This window comes from Chelonia mydas, chromosome 14 (assembly GCF_015237465.2).
Source record: "Chelonia mydas isolate rCheMyd1 chromosome 14, rCheMyd1.pri.v2, whole genome shotgun sequence".
Classification (NCBI taxonomy): domain Eukaryota; kingdom Metazoa; phylum Chordata; order Testudines; family Cheloniidae; genus Chelonia; species Chelonia mydas.
In genome coordinates this window covers 8,892,824-8,912,873 of record NC_051254.2, presented here as the reverse complement: position 1 = coordinate 8,912,873, position 20,050 = coordinate 8,892,824, and the positions used below count along the sequence as shown (strand labels likewise).

The window sequence follows — 20,050 nt, the reverse complement described above, 5'->3', positions numbered from 1 at the left end:
AGCGGGGAAGTCGGCACCTATGGTCAAGAGAGGAACTGAACCTTCAGAAGGCCTAAGCTTTTTCTTTAATACCAAGGAACAGTCCCAAGGAGCCATAGACGCCTCCGGTGGCTCTGCACTGAAGCTGATGTATTTGGGGCGCCTTCCCCATGTGACACCTCCGAGGGGAGTGAAATGCTGCCTCCATAAGGAAGCACTTAACCCTCACCAGCCTATCTTTTTTCTTGAGTGAGGCTTGAACGCTTTGCAAATGTAACATTTGTCACTAACGTTTTGAGCAGGCTGGGTGCAGGTCGCTGACCAGCATGGGTTTCACACAGGTTCAGCAGGACTTAAACCCCAATGAATGATGCACCATTCTGGTACCAAGAGAAAAAAAAGAGTCAAAAAGAGATCAAAACCAGAAAATTAGCACTAAAACTGTCTAAAACTAACAAACTACTATTTTACAACAAACAGGATCTATATATAGAAAGGAGTGAGGGAAGCACGTGAATTAACAAGCCTGGATCGCTCCGACGACTGTCACTGGCGGTAAGAAGGAACTCTGGTGGGTTGGGGGAAGCTCTGCTCTCTTACACCAGCACACAGTGGTGTGTGGCAACAGGGCGTTCACGCCACCCGTTCGGGTACTGCTGAGGGGGGAAAATGTCCAATATCTTTGTACAGGATGCGTGCACACCTATAGTGGAATGGACATGTGCAATCAATTGAAGAAGAACAAACAGCGATCTCACAGATTACCTTAATGGACAGTACTCAGCCAGTCAGGGTTGGTAGCTGAAGGACTCCATTCTTAGAGATGGGCCTTCCCCACGATAAATCTATTGAACACCAACAAGAATAACAAATACCCTCTCTTCTGTTCCAGAGCAGGTGCCAGCCAGGGTCCCTCCAGAATACTTACTGCGTGCCTTGGTCTCAAGGTCGACTTTATGCCTTTCTCCTGATACCCAAAGTCATGAAGATGATCAGGCAGGGAGGATATGGCTACAGTGACACAAAAAGCCCCCTTAATGGCCCAGAGCATATTTAGTAGCAGACTTACTGCACCTGTAAGTCTTATCTCTGACTTATCTCTCTCCCAGACTTGTAGACAAATTCACCAGAACTTCCAAGTCTCCAACTGTTTAACCCTTTCAAGTCTCTACCAAGAGAATTTAAATCGATTTCTACAGTTTAAATAACATGGAACACTTTGTGGCTGTTTGGCAGTGGGAGGCAGGGAGAAGCATGCAGCGTGGGTTTTTATAGTAAGGTAAAATTAAATCAGATGGATTTTAAAAAGCCCTTTGTAACAATCCCCATTTTGTAGCTTTCTTCTTCCAAACTTTGAGCAGAGGAGTTGGGCTTCATCAGTGCTTATAGGAAAATAGGAGCTTAGTTTTCAGCTACTTTTATATTAACTAGTTGTACCTAGTCAATGAGTATCTCTAACATCCTTTTTAGGGAAACCTTTCATCTAACTACCCTCTGTCTTATATCTGTGAGAGAGAGAGCTCAAATTAGGTTTCTGTTAAAGGGTTCTTTTGTCAAACTAACAGCAAGTGATATTTTAGTCTTCCATGGATGTTTGTGAGGTGGTGGTAATGCAATAATTGTGAAAGAAGCAAAATGCAAACTCCAAGAATTCTTTATAGAAGTCACTGTATTGTAGTAAGTGCAATAAAAACAGACAGTGAATCAGTACAATTAAGATACTTGTGCTGAGTGTTTGTCTTTTCAAAATTAATAAGTTAAAATATAAAAACTATATGTTCAAACAAATTACATTAGGAAATCAGTATACATGTAAATCCTAAAACTAAGTAACAGGAGGATGTAACAATAAGCAGTACAGTTTCTTAAAGAATTTAGCCTTCCACAGTGTTAGAACTTCTTCAGTTTAGTTTCTTACCATAGACAAACTTCGTAAAATTGTAATGATGCTTCTCTTTTTTAAAAAAAAAATCTTCAAACTACTATATTTCTCCTCTCCAAAATCAACAGTTGTTTTGTTGCTTTATTGAATTTGGTTATTTAATACAGATAACTTTCACAGCTAGTGTGCCTGGTACTATACAACGGATGAAGTGTGCTGAATAGTTATGGTACTATAGTATACATAACTGGTGTGGTAGAGATAGTTTATTAATAGCTATCAATTGTTCTCCATGTCCAATGGAGGTAGAACAAGAAGCAACGGGCTTAACCTGCACCAATGGAGGTTTAGGTTAGATATTAAGAAAACCTTTCTAACTATAAGAGTAGTTAAGCTCTGGAATAGGATTCCAAGGGAGGCTGTGGAATCCCCATTATTGGAGGTTTTTAAGAACAAGTTGGACAAACACCTGCCAGGGATGGTCTAGGTTTACTTGGTCCTGCCTCAGCATGGGTGGCTGGAGTAGATGACCTCTCAAGGTCCCTTCCAGCTCTACATTTTTATGATTCCATGACTTAGCTGTGGGCCAATCTGCAAAAACCAATAAGTATCACAATAAAACTTAAAACTAAATCCAAAATTATAAAATGTTAAAATATTTATAAATACAGGTTAAAAAAGACATACACCATTAATCTGTATATGATCATCATACCGCTAGCTTTTTCCTTATACTATAAATGGCATGATAATATACCTATCTATATATGGTAATATACATAAGTATTTTATATGGGTCACCTTAAAATATAATCTTCCCTCTTACTTTCCCTGAAAAGATCAAAACCAAATTATAGGTTGCAATTAATTACAGCCAAGATTGTATCTGCCAATAATTCATTTACTAAGTCAAAAAAGGAAAATAAATTACCTGTATTACCTACTGTGGAATCTGCTGTCCACATACTGCAGTAAAGACTAGTATTGATGTCACTTAAGTTGGTACATGTTCAGTCTAGTGGTGAATTTGGCTCCATATTGATAAACAATTACTTTCTTCTGGGCTTTCAAACACCACAAAAAAAACCCAACAACAAAACTTGACTATACATGACCATTACAGTTCCCAGGATATTCTGCATGGGAGTTAGAGGGGTTACAACAGAGTTGTTAGACCTACTTAAATTCCAGTTCCATTCAGTCCGCCTCCTGAAATTCCACTAGATGTTAATATCAGATACAGGATTCTTCTTTACTTTCTCTTTTATCTGTTGTTGAACACTGCTGCTGTTAAACTCTTAAATATAACTACATTATTTTACTAGTGCGTGAAAGGAACTAATACAGATGTAAGGCAATCTAAAAAGCATATTAATAGGTTCCATTTATTCCAGCCAGCTGCCTGCACGTAGTTGAAAGCAAGAACTGCAATAATAATCTGCTGCTCTCTCTTAACTGATGAAGCAAACTAATTTTAAAAGCAAAGGGGGCTGGGGCATATGAGTTACGAGGAGAGGCTGAGGGAACTGGGTTTATTTAGTCTGCAGAAGAGTGAGGGGGGGATTTGATAACAGCCTTCAACTACCTGAAGGGGGGATTCCAAAGAGGATGGAGATAGGCTGTTCTCAGTGATGGCAGATGACAGAACAAGTTGCAGTGGGGGAGGTCTAGGTTGGATATTAGGAAAAACTATTTCACTAGGAGGGTTGTGGAGCACTGGAGTGGGTTACCTAGGGAGGTGGTGGAATCACCGTCTTTAGAGGTTTTTAAGGCCCGGCTTGACAAAGCCCTGACTGGGATGATTTACTTGGTGTTGGACTTGCTTTGAGCAGGGGGTTGGACTAGCTGACATCCTGAGGTCTCTTCCAACCCTAATCTTCTATGAATCTATGACCAAAAATAGTTCAGTCACCATGATTACAGATTTTAAAGGGTTTCCTAGCATTCAAGATCTTGGAGCAGCTCCATCACTACTCCTCTTCTTATAAGTGCTGTGTCATATTTTGTTTCTAAGTTTGTGTTATTGATATGAAAACTTACATATCATTTCAGTTTTATACAAATAAAGGATGAAGCCTCTCTACGTTGAATATCCAGTTTTCTTCATCCTTTCCAAGAGACAATTACTTAAAAATTTCGTAAGGGGGAATTGAATCATGACAGCTACATTGAAACAAAGTATTCAGATACAAAACAATGACTTGAAAATTGCATATGGCAGTTGATACTAATGACACTATGTCAGAGTTGTACTTGCTCTAAGAGAAAGATTTAGTTCTCATTTTGGACAGTGGACTTCTTTTCCTGTTACGTTCTTAATGCACTAAGTACCTTATTTTTTGGAGCAAATTGTTTTATTTTTTTACCTGAATGTCATAGGCAACAAGCCCACTAAATGAAAATCCTAAATTAAATGTCACATTTTCATTTCCTGGAGGCACTGAATCAAAATGTAAAGGCAAAATATGAATCTGCCCAACATGACCCCGTGCACATACTTTCCCCTTTTCTGTCCAGCCATTGACTCTTTTTAAGACACTATGAACTTTGCCTATTTTCCATACATCTCCATGTAGCCACTTCATTCGTCGTTCATTTAGGGAGCCATCAATTAATTTATCAATCCTAGTCTTGTGTACAAACTTTCCTAGACCATTGCCTTTTCCCAGGAAAAAATGTGTGTAGATTCTCTTTTTTCTTGGAGCAACGTTTTTCATCTTGATGTCATACAAGTGCTTCATGGACTGAAGAGCAGCTATGAGAATATCATTTTTATCCGGATTAGATTCTCTGTCTAATGCATCATCTGGCCAGTACAGTAAGGTGAGCAAAAAATGGGCGCTTGCTGGAAATGCTGTTCTTCTCTGTTTAAAAAATCTATTGCTGAGTTCTCTAAGTGTTTCAAAAGGAAGAAGTTTGGAAGATCCAGGAGATAAACATGCTAGTGTGATGTGACACAAAATATAATTGATGAGATCAATGTCCTCCAGGCTTTCTTTCTGTGGGTCTTCTGCATATAAGCTAATTATTTTTTCTAGCTTCTTAACTGACCTCTCATCCTTTGAATCTGAAAACAATGAAAGAATGGTAGTGACACTGCCACCACCATACTTATAAATGTTCATACGTCTGACGAGTTGGGTTTCAGGTCCGGCTTTGTTTTCTCCCATAGGATGCTCTGAAGTAAAGAACTTAGCATACACCTCAGACTGTCTTTTCAACCACTTTCTGGGATTGTAAACTTGTTCTTCCTTCTCCTCTGCCTCATTTTCTCTGTTCTGGTTTTTATCTGTTTGGAAGTAACTTAGATCTTCTGAAATCCATTCCAGAGCATTATAAATTTTCTGGCGTAAGCCTTTTAAACGACTGTGAAGCTTTCCCCAGGGTTTTTTAATTTCCTCAGGAATGTAGTCTGTTAGCAAATAACGCACAAGCTCAGGATGTTCCCCTTGTGTGTTTCTGGGAAATACCTCAAGTGTAGACAGAAATTTTAGTAGACGACATCCCACTTCAACCTCTCCAAAATATCCAGCATTGTTCATGTTGTCGATCTCTGACTTTGCAGCCTGTTGTGCAGCCCTGAAGCATTTCATAGCTTTAAGGGCAATTTCTATCATCTCAATGACTTCACCAGGCGTGGCCCCATCTGTCTCTTTGTCCACAGTAGAACTAAACCATTTCCTGTACACTTGACCTTCTGTATCCAAAATAAAAGAATCATATGGCAAATGAGATTTGGCTACCCCTGCCCAATATTCTGCATCCTCAAATTTCTCATGATTGTAATGCAATCGAGCAAGCTGCTGGGCAAAGTAGGCATCTTTTCCCAGGCATTCGTATGCAGTTTTTAAAACCTCTATAGCTTTTTCACAGTTTTCAACCTTACAGATATGCTCAATGAATGGAGAGAAGAGGCTGTCAGTATTGTCTCCCCTGCTTTTCTTGTCACGTCGTATGAACAGATCTCTGATGAATTTTATGAACTCTTCCCGTCCAAATCTGTGCTGAAAAAGCATTTTTTCCTGGAGAAGATTCATTGCAATTTGGCTTTGAGGCTGACTTCCTGAGAGTTGATGCAAAATTTCCTTAGCAACCAGGTGATGTATTATTTGAACACATGAAATATAGGTGGTATTTGCTCTTAATTCAATGAAAATAAGTCTTGCCTGTTCACTTAAGTTGTTTTTGAAATCATACTCTCTCTTTTCTGTATATGCCCCGAGCCCTAGAAAAGCTTCACAGTGTGATAATGAAATGTATGAACCATGTACATAGGAATTGAGCAAAGCAACATACTTCATCAAACTAGTAACAGGGGAGGAAAGGTCTATGCCTTCCTTCCAGTGCTCTACAAACTCTGTGACATATGTTTCCTTAAACTCCTTACTCATCAGGACAAACGTAATTATAAATTCAGGCTTGAAGTCTTTCTGCTCTTCAAGCTTTTCAATTTTGGTTTTAAACAGGTGTTTCTCTTGGTCTGACAGTTTGTGAGTGACAGCAACTGTATCGAGGGGAGAAGCTTTGCAAAGCTTTTCAGGGACATTAGATCGTTTACAGCACATGAGGATGAAACAAGGCTTGGATGAATGACCTCTTCGAGCTGCCATTGCATCCATTAAATCATTCTTTAATTCATCTAGATAATCTTCATCGTAGTCTTCAACAAGGAGGAGGACTGGGAGAGAATTCTTCATGTCATTTTCATCATATTCTCTAAAATTAACTGCATGTTGGGAGACAGTTGCAACTGGATATGAAGATCTGACCACAGCACATCTTAAATCCTTTCTTCTTTTCCATAGTACTTGCCTTGCAATGGTGCTTCCTCCACTTCCAGGTTGATGAAATATTTTTAGTTTAGCCACAGACCACCTGATTCTGTTCTCGTGCAAAATACCATCTAAGATTTTATGAACATCTCTGCAGGCATCACGTTCAATGACATCTCCACAGCCCCCTTTATCAGCAAGCCAGAAATTTTTCCAGCTGACTTTTCTACCTTGGTAAAATGTTCGTTCTATCTCTTGTATTTCTTTTGTGCTCAGAAGATCCAGTTTGATATCATCACATTGATTTGTACACAGTATTTCAAGGGAAAACATTTTCTCTTCTTCCAGTGTTGGAAGCACACACAGACCTCTTGTGGAAACTGGTAAACGTCTGGGACATACTGTAGATGGCATCATGTTTTGAATAGTGGCATCTACGTGACTTAGCTTCATGCCCACAATGCTCCTCTGTTCTAGTGTCTCAATGCTACAAGATGCCTGAGCTAGGTTAGCCCACTTCTCATAATTTTCTTTGGACTCTGCAATGCATATGATATAATCCATACCATTCATTTCTGTATAGAATTCCTGGAAGGTGTCTACAATTGGCTTCTCCACAGGTGATGACAGTAGGAAAAGTACCACAAAAGATCCCTTTGGAAGGATTTCATCACAGATAAAAGAAATGGCTTTCTTAAGATACTTCTTTTTAGTTCTAATCCAAGTATTTTCATCACAAGGTTTTTCATCGCCAAGGAAGTCACTGCGTCCATTGCAAAATATCCAGCTGGTGTAAACATCTAGGCCCAAATGTTTTTTAAATTCAGTGGTGTTCATCTTGCTTTCATTAGCATAATTTTGCAAAAAATGCAAATGTGTTGCATGATGCTCTTTGTACTTGGCATGTAAACCTGACACATTGGAATCCTCATCAAAATCAAACACACAGAAAATATTCATGCGCATTAAAAAGTTGACAGACTTAAGATCTTCCTTTCTACATCTGTTTGTGACAAGGATGTAACTCAGGTAGTCATCTATATAGTTCTTGCCATCATTTAATAGAACTAATAACTTACGCCCTAAATCTTGTGAAGTTTCTATGAGGTCTTCATTACTGGAGGACTCAGCCATTTCTCTTCTAATATCCCTCTCTTGTAAACCCTGAATAAAATCCACTAACTGTTCTTCATTCTTTAGAGGTTCAGAATTGGCCTTAAGTCTTTGATAGAGAACTGAATTTTTTTCACATATTGTCTTATTGCTGTTTTCATTAAATCTAGGTAAGCGTACTTGAAAAATCTTCCCCTTCACTGTACTGGATGATGGTTCAATGTCAACCTCCACCACAAAGCGTTGGTCTTGAGTGTCCTTCTCAATCACTTCAATAAAAACAGGAGGGTGAATGCATATTCTTGCAGCTTCTTGGTCAGATGCATTGAAACATTTTGCAATGTTTTTATCCAATGCATCAACATAGATGTCTCTGTGTCTGACTGGCACACCTATTATCTGCCCATGTTCATAATCCTTGTCACCTTCAAACCTGTCCATGACACCAAAGTGTATCGTTCCATTACTTCGGATATTCATGCAGGCTGAGCCAAATCGAATCACTTCAAAGGCAAACTTTGCTTCAAGCAGTGGTCTGTCTAGTTCTGCAGCAATTGCAAAGGATTTGTATTCATGGCAAGGGGTGATCAAATCAATGACTCCTGTTTCAGGAGAAAGGACTGTGTTTTTCACATACTTGAAATTAATATCTTGAGTGCCAAATGGTCGAAATCTGCTCAGAGTTAAAGCTTCAACTCTTTTTTTATGCATTGAATGACTTTTTCCATTTTCTGTCCTGCCAAAAGTAGACACTGATTTTTCTGTGTCTTCCCTGCTAGACTCTTCTAGTGGACCAGAGATGTCTGTTTCGGAAGCTGCATGCTGATGAAATGTTACGTGAGAACTTGGTACATTTTTAGGCCGTGTGATTTGGATGTTCTTCAAGCCACACTCTGTCTTTTCAGCTGGTACATTAGCTGTTGTAGGCATGTTAGAATTCCTGATTTTCATTTTTTTCACCTGAGCATTAGTTGTTCTACCAGTGTCACTTAAGATTTCTGGAGTCTTAAAACTGGGATTATCTGCTTGCCCTATACCTGCTTCTTTGTTCAAACATTCCAAAAGTTCATTTCTTTCACATATAAGTACATGGATTTGGCCTTTTTTCATACCAATGCTTTTGAGAAAAGATTCATCTATTTTTCTAAGCACTGGACCTGTTACTTCTTCCTCCCATAGCTTTTTCACATATTCTTCTTTTATTCCAATGGACTCTAGCCAGTCTCTGACGTGACACTCATTCCATTCAGCCAAAGGTAAGGTTTTGTAGTCTAAGGATAAAATAAGTTTTTTAATAAAAATAAATAATAATAATTAATAAATCAGACAAAACATGAGGTCACCCTGAGCAATTCAGCATGCTGTGTTCTTGTAGTTATAATCCTCCTTGAGAGCGAGCATGCGCATGTATGCATGGGTTGGTGGATTGAGTATAAAACTGGGGATCAGGAACTCCTACATTCTGATTCCAACTCTCACTCATTTGCTGTCTAGTCTTGGGTAAGTCACTGAGCCATTGTGGGTCTGAGTTTCCCAATCTGTAAAATGGGAATAATACCTATTTACCCACCTTGCAGGGCTGTTGAGAGGATTCACAGTTGTGTACCATACAGTGGACCATTTACTTGTACTTATATGTTTAAAAATAATTATGTGGAAATATCTTAAAAGCAAGGTACATACCCATTTTCTCTTGAAGTGGGTTTATCCCCCTGCTGATAAATGAAGATCTAAAGTAGAAGAAAACATACATACGTGTGTTTCAGAAAATCATTTCCACGTAATCCAGATTTACTCTATCTATACTGTAATTAATTTTTTGCACCATTTGTCTTTTTATGTACCTTATTTCTTCATTTTCAAAATCTTGGATTGCCATCTAGCACTCTGCTTTTCATAGTCTGACATAAAAGTGGTGGAAAATAAATCCAGTAATGCATAGAAAATAACATAACTCATTAGTCATGAACTTGGGAGCTTAAATTCGTAACTCTAGACACTAAAAATCATGGGCTGAATAGAGACACTGGATTTAATGCTCATTACAACAATCTATAACCCACTAACTCCCCTCCAGCTGTTTCCTCCCTCCCCTTTCCCCCCTTTTACTGGAGAGGCCTTAACAGGCCATTTCACCTTGAATGGTCCCTTGAAATATGGGTTAACTACTTATGCTAAACAATCTGTTTCATCTTGTATTTAGCTGTGACACTCTGGTTAAGTTTCCCAGACATGAAGAGCTCTTTGTAAGCTTGAAAACTTGTCTCTCTCACCAACAGAAGTTGGTCCAATAAAAGATACAACCTCACCCACCTTGTTTCCCTGAGGGCTTGTCTACACTTACAGCACTGCAGCCTGCCACTGTAGCACTTACTGAAGACACTACGTACATCAATGGGAGAGCTTCTCCTGTCAGCATAGGTACTCCACCCGACCAGGAGGCGGTACCTATGTTGACGGGAGAAGCCCTTCTGCTGAGATCGCGCTGTCTACACTGGGAGTTAGGTTGGTATAACTGCCTCACTCAGGGGTGTGGATCCGACGTAGTTATAGCAACGACGTAGTTATAGTCTGAACGATATAGTTATAGCAACATAAGTTTGTAGTGCGGACCAGGGCTAAGTAACCCCTCTCCCAGGTGCTGCACTCGAACAGCCTGTAGCTTGCAAAATTGGGAAAACACCTTAGATTTCCCCCATTCCACCTCTTTCTTAGCCAAACATGGCATGTTAATGAAGCCAAATTAATACTGATAACCACAGTGATAATGGGTCCACCTCTCAAATAGTGCTACATAGACAGGACTTAATCCTTGACTAATCTCCTGTATCACAGAACCTCCTGCTCATCTCACTGCATCTGCATCTCCAAGAGAGTGAGCTGGATACATTTTCTCATTTGCGAGACGCTTGCCTATGGGTAGGAAGAAATTATCATTGGGGCTGATTGGCATCCCATGGTGAGTTTTAGGGCTTGGCTAGATGATGAGTTAGTGTGCAACCAGAGGGGTGTATGCTATAGTGTGTTCCAAGGGGGAGGGTCCAGCTGGAGGTGTGGGCTCTGGGGTGGGGCTGGGGATGAAAGGTTTGGGGTGCAGAAGGGTGCTGCAGGCTGGGATCGAGGGGTTCAGAGGGTGGGAGGGGGATAAGGGCTGAGGCCCAGGGTTGGCTCAGGGGCACAGGCGCCGGGCGGCGCTTACCTCAAGCAGATCCTGGAAGCAGCGGCATGTCTCTTCTCTGGCTCCTTCACCGAGGCGCGGCCAGGCAGCTCTGCATGCTGCCCTGTCCTCAGGCACCACCCCTGAAGCTCTCATTGGCTGCAGTTCCCGGCCAACGGGAGCTGCAGGTGTGGTGCTTGGGGCGGGGGCAGCGTGCAGAGTGGAGCCCCCGGCTGCCCCTGTGAATAGGAGCCAGGGAGGGCCATGCCGCTGCTTTCAGGAGCTGTGTGGAGTGCCCCCCCCCCCAATGCTCCCTGACTGGAGCGTTGGAGCAGGGCAAGCCCCAAACCCTGCTCCTCAGCGGGAGCTCAAGGGCCGGATTAAAATGGCCCATACAGCTAAGCCTAAACTGTCAGAAAAAATTTTCCCCTTCTTTTAGTGACAGTTCAGGTTGCAGAAGCACACAGCCAGCCACCCAAAACCTTTCAATCATAGACATCAGAAGAGAAGAGTCGTCTCCATGCCTCATTGCCTTCATACTGCCTACAGGACTGTGCTAATGCACTCTGACACCTCCAACAGGTACTGAAAATCAATTCATAGGACTGGAAGGGACCATCTGGGTCATTGAGGCCAGTCCCTGGCTAGCACAGGCCACCCCATTGTACAATCCTGTTCATAAAAGTATCAAGTTCCATTTTAAAACTATTACAGTTGTTTGCTCCCGCTATTCCTGTTGGGGGGTGGGGGAGGTTCCAGAACCTCACTCCTCTGGTGGTGGTGAGAAACCTTCTAATTTCCAGCCTAAATGTATTCATGGCCAGTTTATAGACACCAGTCCTCGAGTTTAAAGACTCCTTCTCCCTCCCTGGTGTTTTCACAGACAGCAATCCTATCTCCTCAGCCTTAACTTTGCTAGGCTAAATAAGACAATACACACTCCAGCTTCATCCACTTTGCATTGTAACCAAGGAACAAAACCAAACAAAAGCAATGCAACTTAATAGCAACCTCAGCAGTGTTAAACCACCTGAGCGACCCAGTGACTTGGCGGGTGTGACAGCCATATGTGCTGCCCTGTAGATACAAGCGTACCCTGAGGTAGCCCTTAAACATTTTGCATTTCCTGGGTTTCAGAGGTTTAAGCATGGGGGCACTCATCTTTCTGGAAGTTGGAAGGGCAGGAGGCTGTGCTGGGCAACCTGACTGCCACTTTAACCAGGGGTTTTGGCAGTTAATTGCACAGGTTTCTTGAGAAAGTCAATGCATAGTTAGCTATCAAATACAGTCCCAGCCCTACTTCCCTGGCTTATATTTTAGACAAGGGGCTGTGCTGTCTGTGTTCAAAATGAGTTCATATCCCAGCTTGTTCCTGGTGGCAAATACCCTGTAGTGTAAGGTTTCTACACAGTGTAGTCCAGGTTTCTACACAGCTGAGATCCAGTTCCTTAGTGGCAATTCCAGGCTCCTACCTGCTTCAGGGATGTGAATTCAGGTTTAAAGACAGAAGAATCCTTAGAGTGAAAGAGACCCTGCAGCAAAAAGGCAAGTTAAGCAGGGCCCCTGATTTGAACCAGCCTTGTTTTTGGAGAGATGAGAAACCCTTGGCCCTATAACTTTGATGGAGAGTAGATGGAGAGGTGAGTATAAAACTGGAGAAGGATGGTCCAATTCCTGTGAAGGAGAGAGGGGAGAAGGGTCAGCGGGCTATTGGGACGGGTGGGAAAGATTGGTGATAGGGGCTTAAAAAGGAATGGGGAACAAATGCACACATTTAAGTAAACAGCAAGACCCTGGAACAGCTGTGAGAGAGCGATGAGTAGCTGCTATCTATGCAATCACACCCCTCCCCCGAATTATTTTGCAAAAGCAACTCCAAGGCTGTACAAATACTTAAAAAAAAATTCTTTTTAGCTGAGCGCTTCGCAGCCCCACGGTGGGGGGCCTGATGCGGTGAGACCCTTTCCGCGGGAGTAGAGTGGGAACGTTAATTCCACGGCGGCCGCGCAATGGGAGCTGACAAGGCAGCCAGAGCACTTGAGGAAACGAAAGTTATTTTTGACAGTCCTGGCTAAAGCTCGCCACGAGGGGGCAGCAAAGCTCGAGCGTGGAAATGGAGGCGTTTGTGGGGTGTTTGCCAGGTGAGGGGATGGGCTCCAGAGACCACCCGAATTGGGGTCAGGGTCAGCCCAAGGGGGGGGGGGTTAATGGCCTTTAGCCCAGCCCCCAATGTCACCATCAGCAGCCCACGGGCCCACCGAAAATCCCAGCCTGCAGCAAAGCCCGGGGCACAGCCCCCTTCCGCCCCATATGCCCAGGGCTGGCGCAGCGGATGGGGACACCCGCCCCCTCCCCCGCGGGCACGGTGCTCAGTGCCTGGTTCCGCCATTTGACTGCCAGGGACCAGGCACCGGGGAGAGACCCGGGCTGGGCCCCCAGGGACGATGTGCCGGGGCTGGGCGCCTCTGGCAATGGGGCCCCCGGGCTGGAATTCCCCGGGCCGGGCCGAACGGCCCCGCGCGACTCTTCCCAGGGAGTCGCCCAGCAACTGCCCCGGCAGGGCGGGGGCGACGCTTCCCCAAGGCCCCCTGCAGCTCCAGCGCCCGGGGCTGCCTCACCCGTCTCCTAGTGTCCCGCGGGAGGCCGGGCAGCCGCCTGCCCAGTCCGAGGAGCCGCGGGCCGGCCGCGGGTTTGCAGCAGCTCACGGGGCTGGGCAGCACCCCGCGGCGGCGGGCTGGCCCGGCTCTGACGCGCCCAGAAGGGCGGGTGGGGAGCGAGACAAGTGGCTGCCGAGCTGGTTTCCGTGTCACGCCCTCCCCCACGCAGTGAAAAATAAATATCTCGGCGCTAAAAAGACCGCCCCCCCCCACCGCGGCTTTCACTTGCGCTTCCCAGCCGCTGCTCAGCGCCCAGCTTGCGCCTGTTCCCGAGCCTGACGCCCCCAGGGGTATGGTCGGCACCCTGCCCCGCCCCTGGCCCCTGGCTTGGTCCCAGCGCTCGGCTCGCACCCGCCTGGCTGCTCCCAAAGCTGCTGCGTCCCTCGCTACCCTGCCTCTCGCGCCGGCCGGGAGACATGCAGCCGCCCTGTAATGGGAGCCAGTTACTGTGCTGGGGAAGCGCCTGCACCGACCGGACTGGGTTTAAAGACCCCCCCCCCAGTCACGGCTGTGGGCTGAGCTAGCGGGTCTGCTTACCCCACCAGCCTCTCAGCGCTGCAGATGCCTGCTTTTCTTGCACAGCCCCCCCACCCCACTGGCTCCCAGAGGACACGCTGCTGTAGGCCACAGCGAAAACCGGTTCCGTGGGGGGTTGGGGGCATTCACAGAGCAGCTGTAAACTGGGTGCCACGCCTGGGCCCGAGACATGAGCAGCGCGGTGGGACTCACCGCGTAAGGTGGGTTTGGGCTGAGGAGCAATGGCTGAAGGGAAAGGCCAGGGGCCTGGTGTGGGGTGCTGCGCTCACGCCAGGCCTTCAGCGCAGGGATGCCAGCATGACAGCTGCACCGACAGTCGAGACGGGAGTTGGGACTCGGAAGCTTGCCATGCCCAATTGCTACTGGTCAGTGGGCAATCATTTTGGCGTTTGAAAAGCCACAGTGGGGACCATTGTCATGCAAGTGTGCAGGGCCATGCATCACCTTCCGCTATGCAGATCTGTGATGCTCAGTAAAATGCAGGACATAATGGATGGATTCACAGCAATGGGGTTACTGAGCTGGGGCCATAGCTGGTACACGTATGCCAATTTTGAAACCAGCCCACCTTGCCACAGTGTGCATGCACAGGAAGGGCTGCTTTTCTATGGTTAGGCAATCATTGGTGGATCACTAGGGATGCTTCACCAACATCTGCGTTGGCTGGTCACAGACATTGCACGAGGCGCATATCTTTAAGAGCACAGGGGCTGTTCAGAAAGCTACAAACAGCAACATTCTTTCCTGACCTGTGGATTACCAAGGGCAGTGTTGAAATGGCAACAGTAATACCGGGGGACCCAGCCTACCTCCTGCTCCCCTCACTCATCAAACTCCACGCCAGCCACCTCGACCGCACCAAGGAAAGAGTCAGTCAGCAGGTGCAGAAGGACAGTTGAACATGCTTTTGGTAAGCTGAAGGGACGCTGTCATTCCGATCCAGTCTAAGGAACACCAAAGATATCCCAATGGTTATAGCTGTCTGTTGTGTCCTGCATAAGATCTGTGAGGCAAGGTGGGGGAAGGGTGCAGCCAGGGCAGAGGGCCTCTGAGTTCAAACAGTCAGATACAAGAGCTTTAAAAGAGCTTAACACAGTGCTATGTGGCTGAGGAAGTGCTTGAAATTGAAAGAGACTTTCCTTAATGTGGAGGCCTGTACTTTACCTGGCCCAGACGGTTTGGGGGCTGATAGGAATTGTGTGGTGCTTGGTATACATTTATTAATGCACCTATTAATTTTGTGGTGCTTGCTGTACCTTTATAATTATTACACAGTTTGTCACTGCTCCTCTGCGTTCCATCAGCCTGCACAATAACATGCTTTCAATAGCCTTAGTCATTTCACAGCATCTGTTGTGAAGTAATAAAGATGCATGTTTCCAAAAAAAATAGATTTTTATTGTGTACCAAAACCAGTGCACAAGTGCTAAGTTGCATCTAAAAACCAACTACAATAAAAACTTCTGAAATAAATTAACAGAAAAGAATTTAACAAGGGGAAAGAACATTTAGGGCCATTTCGGCTACCCTACAGCAACCATGGCTCTTGCAGGCCAGTGTAGGTGAAGCTGTGGTTTTCCTTTCTGTCCCATAGTATGGAGTGGTAGGGGGAGGAATGCAGCCCCTGCTGCCACCTGGAATGCGTGGGTGGGTAAGTAAGTAAAAGGAGGTGCTAAAATGGAGCTCTCCATTGACTTTCTTATTGTAGCCAATTATTTTATCATTCATTTATTGTGGGTGGTATAATGTTAGGATTATAGAAGTATAAGATTGGTTAGTAGTTGGAAGAGACGAGTCTGTATGAGGTATCTAAGTAAGCAGGGCTGAAACACAAGGCCTACAGCCTGAGGCCAGTAAGAGTTTAGATTAGCCCTTAGAGTTAAGAAACGCTTGATGTAAGTAAGTGACCGAAGAATAACCTGATGCCACAAGATTAAAAATTGTAGCAGTGAGTGGTATTGCAAAAAATTAGCTGCAAGATTAATTTTAGATTACAAAATGCCCTAGAGGTACTTTTTTTTTTTTTTTTTTTAACATGTTCCTTAACCACTGGATACAGGTTGTGCGTCAGTGCTGAGAATAAAAGGAACTATACACAACCTATGGAAAACAGGGTACCCCAATATTCTCAGGGGACACAATACAATTAGGGAAAAGAAGGCTGACACTTTCACAGACATGCACAGGATATGAGGTATAGTCAGAATCACATTATAAAAGAGGGTGCCCAGATTGGGAAAATTGAGCTCCCCCTGGGAAAAGTCCAGCAGGAACCCTCCGTCTACTGATGATCAATCCATGAGAGACCCAGCAAACCCTAATACTATCTAGGAGGATATGAGTATGACTATAGCTATAATAAGTGCATAGATATAGTAGGATTTACCTGTGCTTGGATATTCATTGTTGGTAACTTTTAGCAATTTTATTAAAGAAGTTGTTCTAGTGAATGTATGTGTTACTTTCCTTCGTCTTCATGTGTTCCTAGAGACTCTAGATCTGAAACAAGTGGCAGAGGGAGCTTTCACTCTGTTGAGCTTGAGACTGTAGCCAGCAGAGCCAAACCCACAGTGGTGTAATACAACATTACTAAATGCACTGGATCCGAAGGGGCATGTAGCTGCATCGCTTCTTCCATGAGGCGAAGCTCCCGAGCCGGGAACGATCAGCAAATGGAGCAGCAAGCGGCGATGTGGTCTTTGCCCAAGCAGTGGAGGCAACGTTGGTGCTAATCCCTCCCAGAGAAGGAGTGACGGCATGAAGCGCAGTACTTAAACCTGTCTTGCCTGGGTATAGTGCCCGGGCTGGGGAAGAGTCCTGCAAAGGGAAGGAAAGTCCAAAACGCTAACTAACAACTATGAACGGATAACTAATTACAACTAGAGAAAGAAAAAACAAAACAAAAAAAACTATGTACAAGGAAAAAACAAGTGAAAACACAGTACACATAGCAAGCTAAGAGCACCGAGGAACAGGCGTTCCGACTCTGGCCATGCAGCAGTAAGAGGGAACTCCAGGCCCCTCTGTTCACGGTTTGATGCAGCACAAGCTTCCAGGCTCTCAGAGAGTATGTCCTCCAGTATCCTCTTCTTTCGTCTCCTCATTTGGCTCAGATATTCCATGGGTGTGGTGGAAGGCCCCCTCAAGGCCACAATGGCAGCAGCTACAGATAAGACACACACAGGTATCATGTCTATAGTCACAACTGGAAGCAAAAGTTAAGTTTCGGAGCCCCCTTTACTCAGTCCCTTAAATTTTAAACAAGACATGCTTATTGACACTTCAGCTTCAGAGTGCTTGTGCCCAGCATCATCGCTAGTCCCAGCCATGGTGAGTGTGGCCCAGCAGAGGTGTGGGAGGAATTGTTCAGTTGCATGAAACAATAACATTTTAGCCTATTTCCATGGGTACACATATAGGGCAACGACACTGAATACTGGCACTGTTTTCCACAGACGGTGGTGATTTTAGCCGATATCTCACTCTTGAGAGTAACAAAAGCACAGAGATGCTGCTGCTGGTGTCCCGAAGCCGTCTGGGCCCATATGCTGCTAGCCTGTTACCTGCAATGGTGCCTGACGAAGTCATCGCAGAGTGACGTAGGGAAGTGTCTATGGAGGAAGAAATAAGGCTGCCGTCCCAAGAATCCTTCAGGAGAGGATTGCAGAGTGCCTCCATGAATGTTCCATCAAGGTCTCTCAGGAGGACTCAAGGGACATCCCTGTGTACATAAACAAACTGCTTCACATGGCCCCCGCCTAACTCTAGAGGGGAATGAAAAGCAGACAACAACTCTACTTGTGTTTGTTGTACCACTACCTCTTCTAGTAAGAGTAAATTAATGAAAAGTCGATACCTGCCATCCTCCTAAGCTGGGAGTCAGGCACCAATGGGAAAAGCATTCACGCACTTGCCAGAGATTCTTCCTGTGCATTGGGCTTGCCTGTGCTCAGCTACTGGGACTAGCTAAACTGCAGTCCTTCACATCACACGGCACTGCTGCTGAGCCCTATTATACCCTTTCAGCTGCATCCTCCATGCAATCTGTGGATGTCCACATGTCTACAGCTGATCTGTTGCTGTGCCCGCACAGCCTCTTCTCCCCACAGTACCCAGGAGATCCAATACCTCATCTCCTCCAGACAGGAGTGTGTCTGGAGCATGGAGACAGCATGGTTGGTCAGGTAGTTGCACACGAGGGAGAGCTGCTAGGTGTGCCTGCCGAAGTTGGTAATCGGAAAAAGGCATTTCAAAAATATGTTGGATTTTTGAAGGAGATGTGGCTTATGGTCTCTGCGATCCCAAGGCATTAGAGTTCACAACTGTGACCAGAGCAGTCACGGTCGGGCATTGAGAGACAACTGCTAGAGGACTGCTGGGGCTGACACAGGTCACGCAATGTCTACATTCACACTGAGTCAACCTCAGTACGTCGACCATGGCTTGACACCAGAGGTACTGATGTTATTGCATTGCTATAATGGGGTGTTTACGTTGGCGGGAGAGAAATTTTGAGTGTAAATATGCACAATCAAGTAGATGCAAGGCAGCTTACATCAACCTAACTTTGTAGTGTAGACCATGCCTATGACTCCTCAGACCCTTCTCCTATTATTCTGTGAACTGCTACCTAGTCATCATAAGTAGAAGCCACAAGACAAAGACTCCAAGAAGAAAGAACAGTTAGACTTTGTAGTAACAGTGTTTCTTCAAGATGTTTTGCACATGTGGATCCCACAGCTTGTCCTCCATCTGTGCTCCTTTGGAGCCCATCTCTCCTGAATTAGCAAGAGAACTGAGAGTCTGTCAGGCTGTTCTGTCCTATATGCCTTGGGGAAGGGTGGCAGGGGTGTGGCACGAAGACCTTCAGGGTAGGTCTACACTGCAGTCAGGCACCCACAGCTGGCCTGTGCCAGTTGACTCAGGCTCGCGGGGGTCAGGTGCTGTTTAATTGCGGTATAGATGTTCAGGTGCAGGCTACAGCCTGAGTTCTGGGACCCTCCCTCCTTGCAGGGTCCTAGAGCCCAGGCTGCAGCCTGGCCCTGCAATGTCTACGCTGCAATCAAACAGTCTCTTACTCCGAGCATCTTAGCCCAAGTCAGCTGTGTGTTTTTAACTGCAGTGTAGACATACCCTCAGGGTGCAGGCCTGGCTAGCGGTCACCGGTGGTCAAAGATTCTGATGCTTTTATTTGGCTTTTTTACAGTTGGCACCTTTATTTGCAACACAAGTCATTCTCCCCCCCTCTGTCTCTGAATATGTGTGTTCCAAGAATCAAGTCTTGTTTGTGATGTATTCTTCTGTAAATTGGCTACCTCTCAACGCTATTCTTGTGTTTACCTTCTGTTTTAGCTCCTGGAGGTGGAAGATGTCAGGCAAACAGGCTCCAATCCACATCTGTCCCTGACTATTTTTGATGGACACCATGTTGGTGTGTGCTCACTCATTGTTTTTTCTTATGGCCTTACGAAGCGATGGGGATACTTGAGACAAAGATCATTTTAGTTAGCCTCTGAGCACATCTGTTTATTGTTCTATTTTAGGTACTTATGTAGCTCCTATTACAGGAGTACCTGAGCACTTAATAATCTTATTGTATTTATCCTCAACATCCCTGTGAAGAAGGGCAGAACTAAGGGGAACTGAGATACAGAGAGAGACTAAATGACTTGCTCAAGGTCACAGAGGAAATCTGTGGAGGGGAGCAGGGAGCTGAATCCAGGTCTCCCGAGGTTAAAGCAGGAATGACTTTCAGAGGTGCTTGCAGACCAAGAAATGTTTGCACTAGTTGGGAAAGTTTGCAACATGGCACCAGTTCTGCTGCACTGGTATTAGCAATATTAGGAATCCTGGAATAGATGGGTCACCAGCTGCCGACACCTTTCTAAACAGTGTCATGTAACTGCCCAGAACAGGTCTAAGCTGACACAGTGCTTAAAGCAGTTGCAACAGC

At 44.9% G+C, this 20,050-nt stretch overlaps 2 protein-coding genes and 1 long non-coding RNA gene across 4 annotated transcripts in view; 2 read left to right on the top strand and 1 right to left on the bottom strand.

Annotated features, from left to right (window-relative positions):
• Positions 1-3,016, top strand: part of ZNF207 (zinc finger protein 207) — a 52,341-nt gene extending 49,325 nt beyond the window's left edge. Inside the window, exon 16 of the transcript XR_006285656.1 lies at positions 460-3,016. The gene's annotated coding sequence lies outside the window, so the exon portion shown is untranslated. The remainder of the gene's footprint in view (positions 1-459) is intronic.
• Positions 1,618-12,514, bottom strand: LOC102944944 (sterile alpha motif domain-containing protein 9-like). 2 transcript variants are annotated; one of them, XM_037914292.2, is made up of 4 exons: positions 12,376-12,514; positions 9,591-9,647; positions 9,430-9,476; positions 1,618-9,017 (listed from the first exon to the last, which is right to left on the bottom strand). In XM_037914292.2, exons 2-4 carry the CDS (start codon positions 9,623-9,625, stop codon positions 4,216-4,218), a joined length of 4,884 nt encoding a protein of 1,627 aa, XP_037770220.1. In that variant the 5' UTR covers positions 9,626-9,647; positions 12,376-12,514; the 3' UTR covers positions 1,618-4,215. The 2 variants fall into 2 exon arrangements, with proteins under 2 accessions (XP_037770220.1, XP_037770222.1); XM_037914294.2 differs by lacking the exon at positions 9,591-9,647.
• Positions 12,515-12,574: 60 nt separating this feature from the next.
• On the top strand, positions 12,575-19,424 carry LOC122462828. The gene is made up of 2 exons (XR_006285657.1): positions 12,575-13,044; positions 17,553-19,424. It is a non-coding gene; the product is annotated as an uncharacterized LOC122462828 (long non-coding RNA).
• The last annotated feature ends 626 nt before the right edge of the window (positions 19,425-20,050 follow it).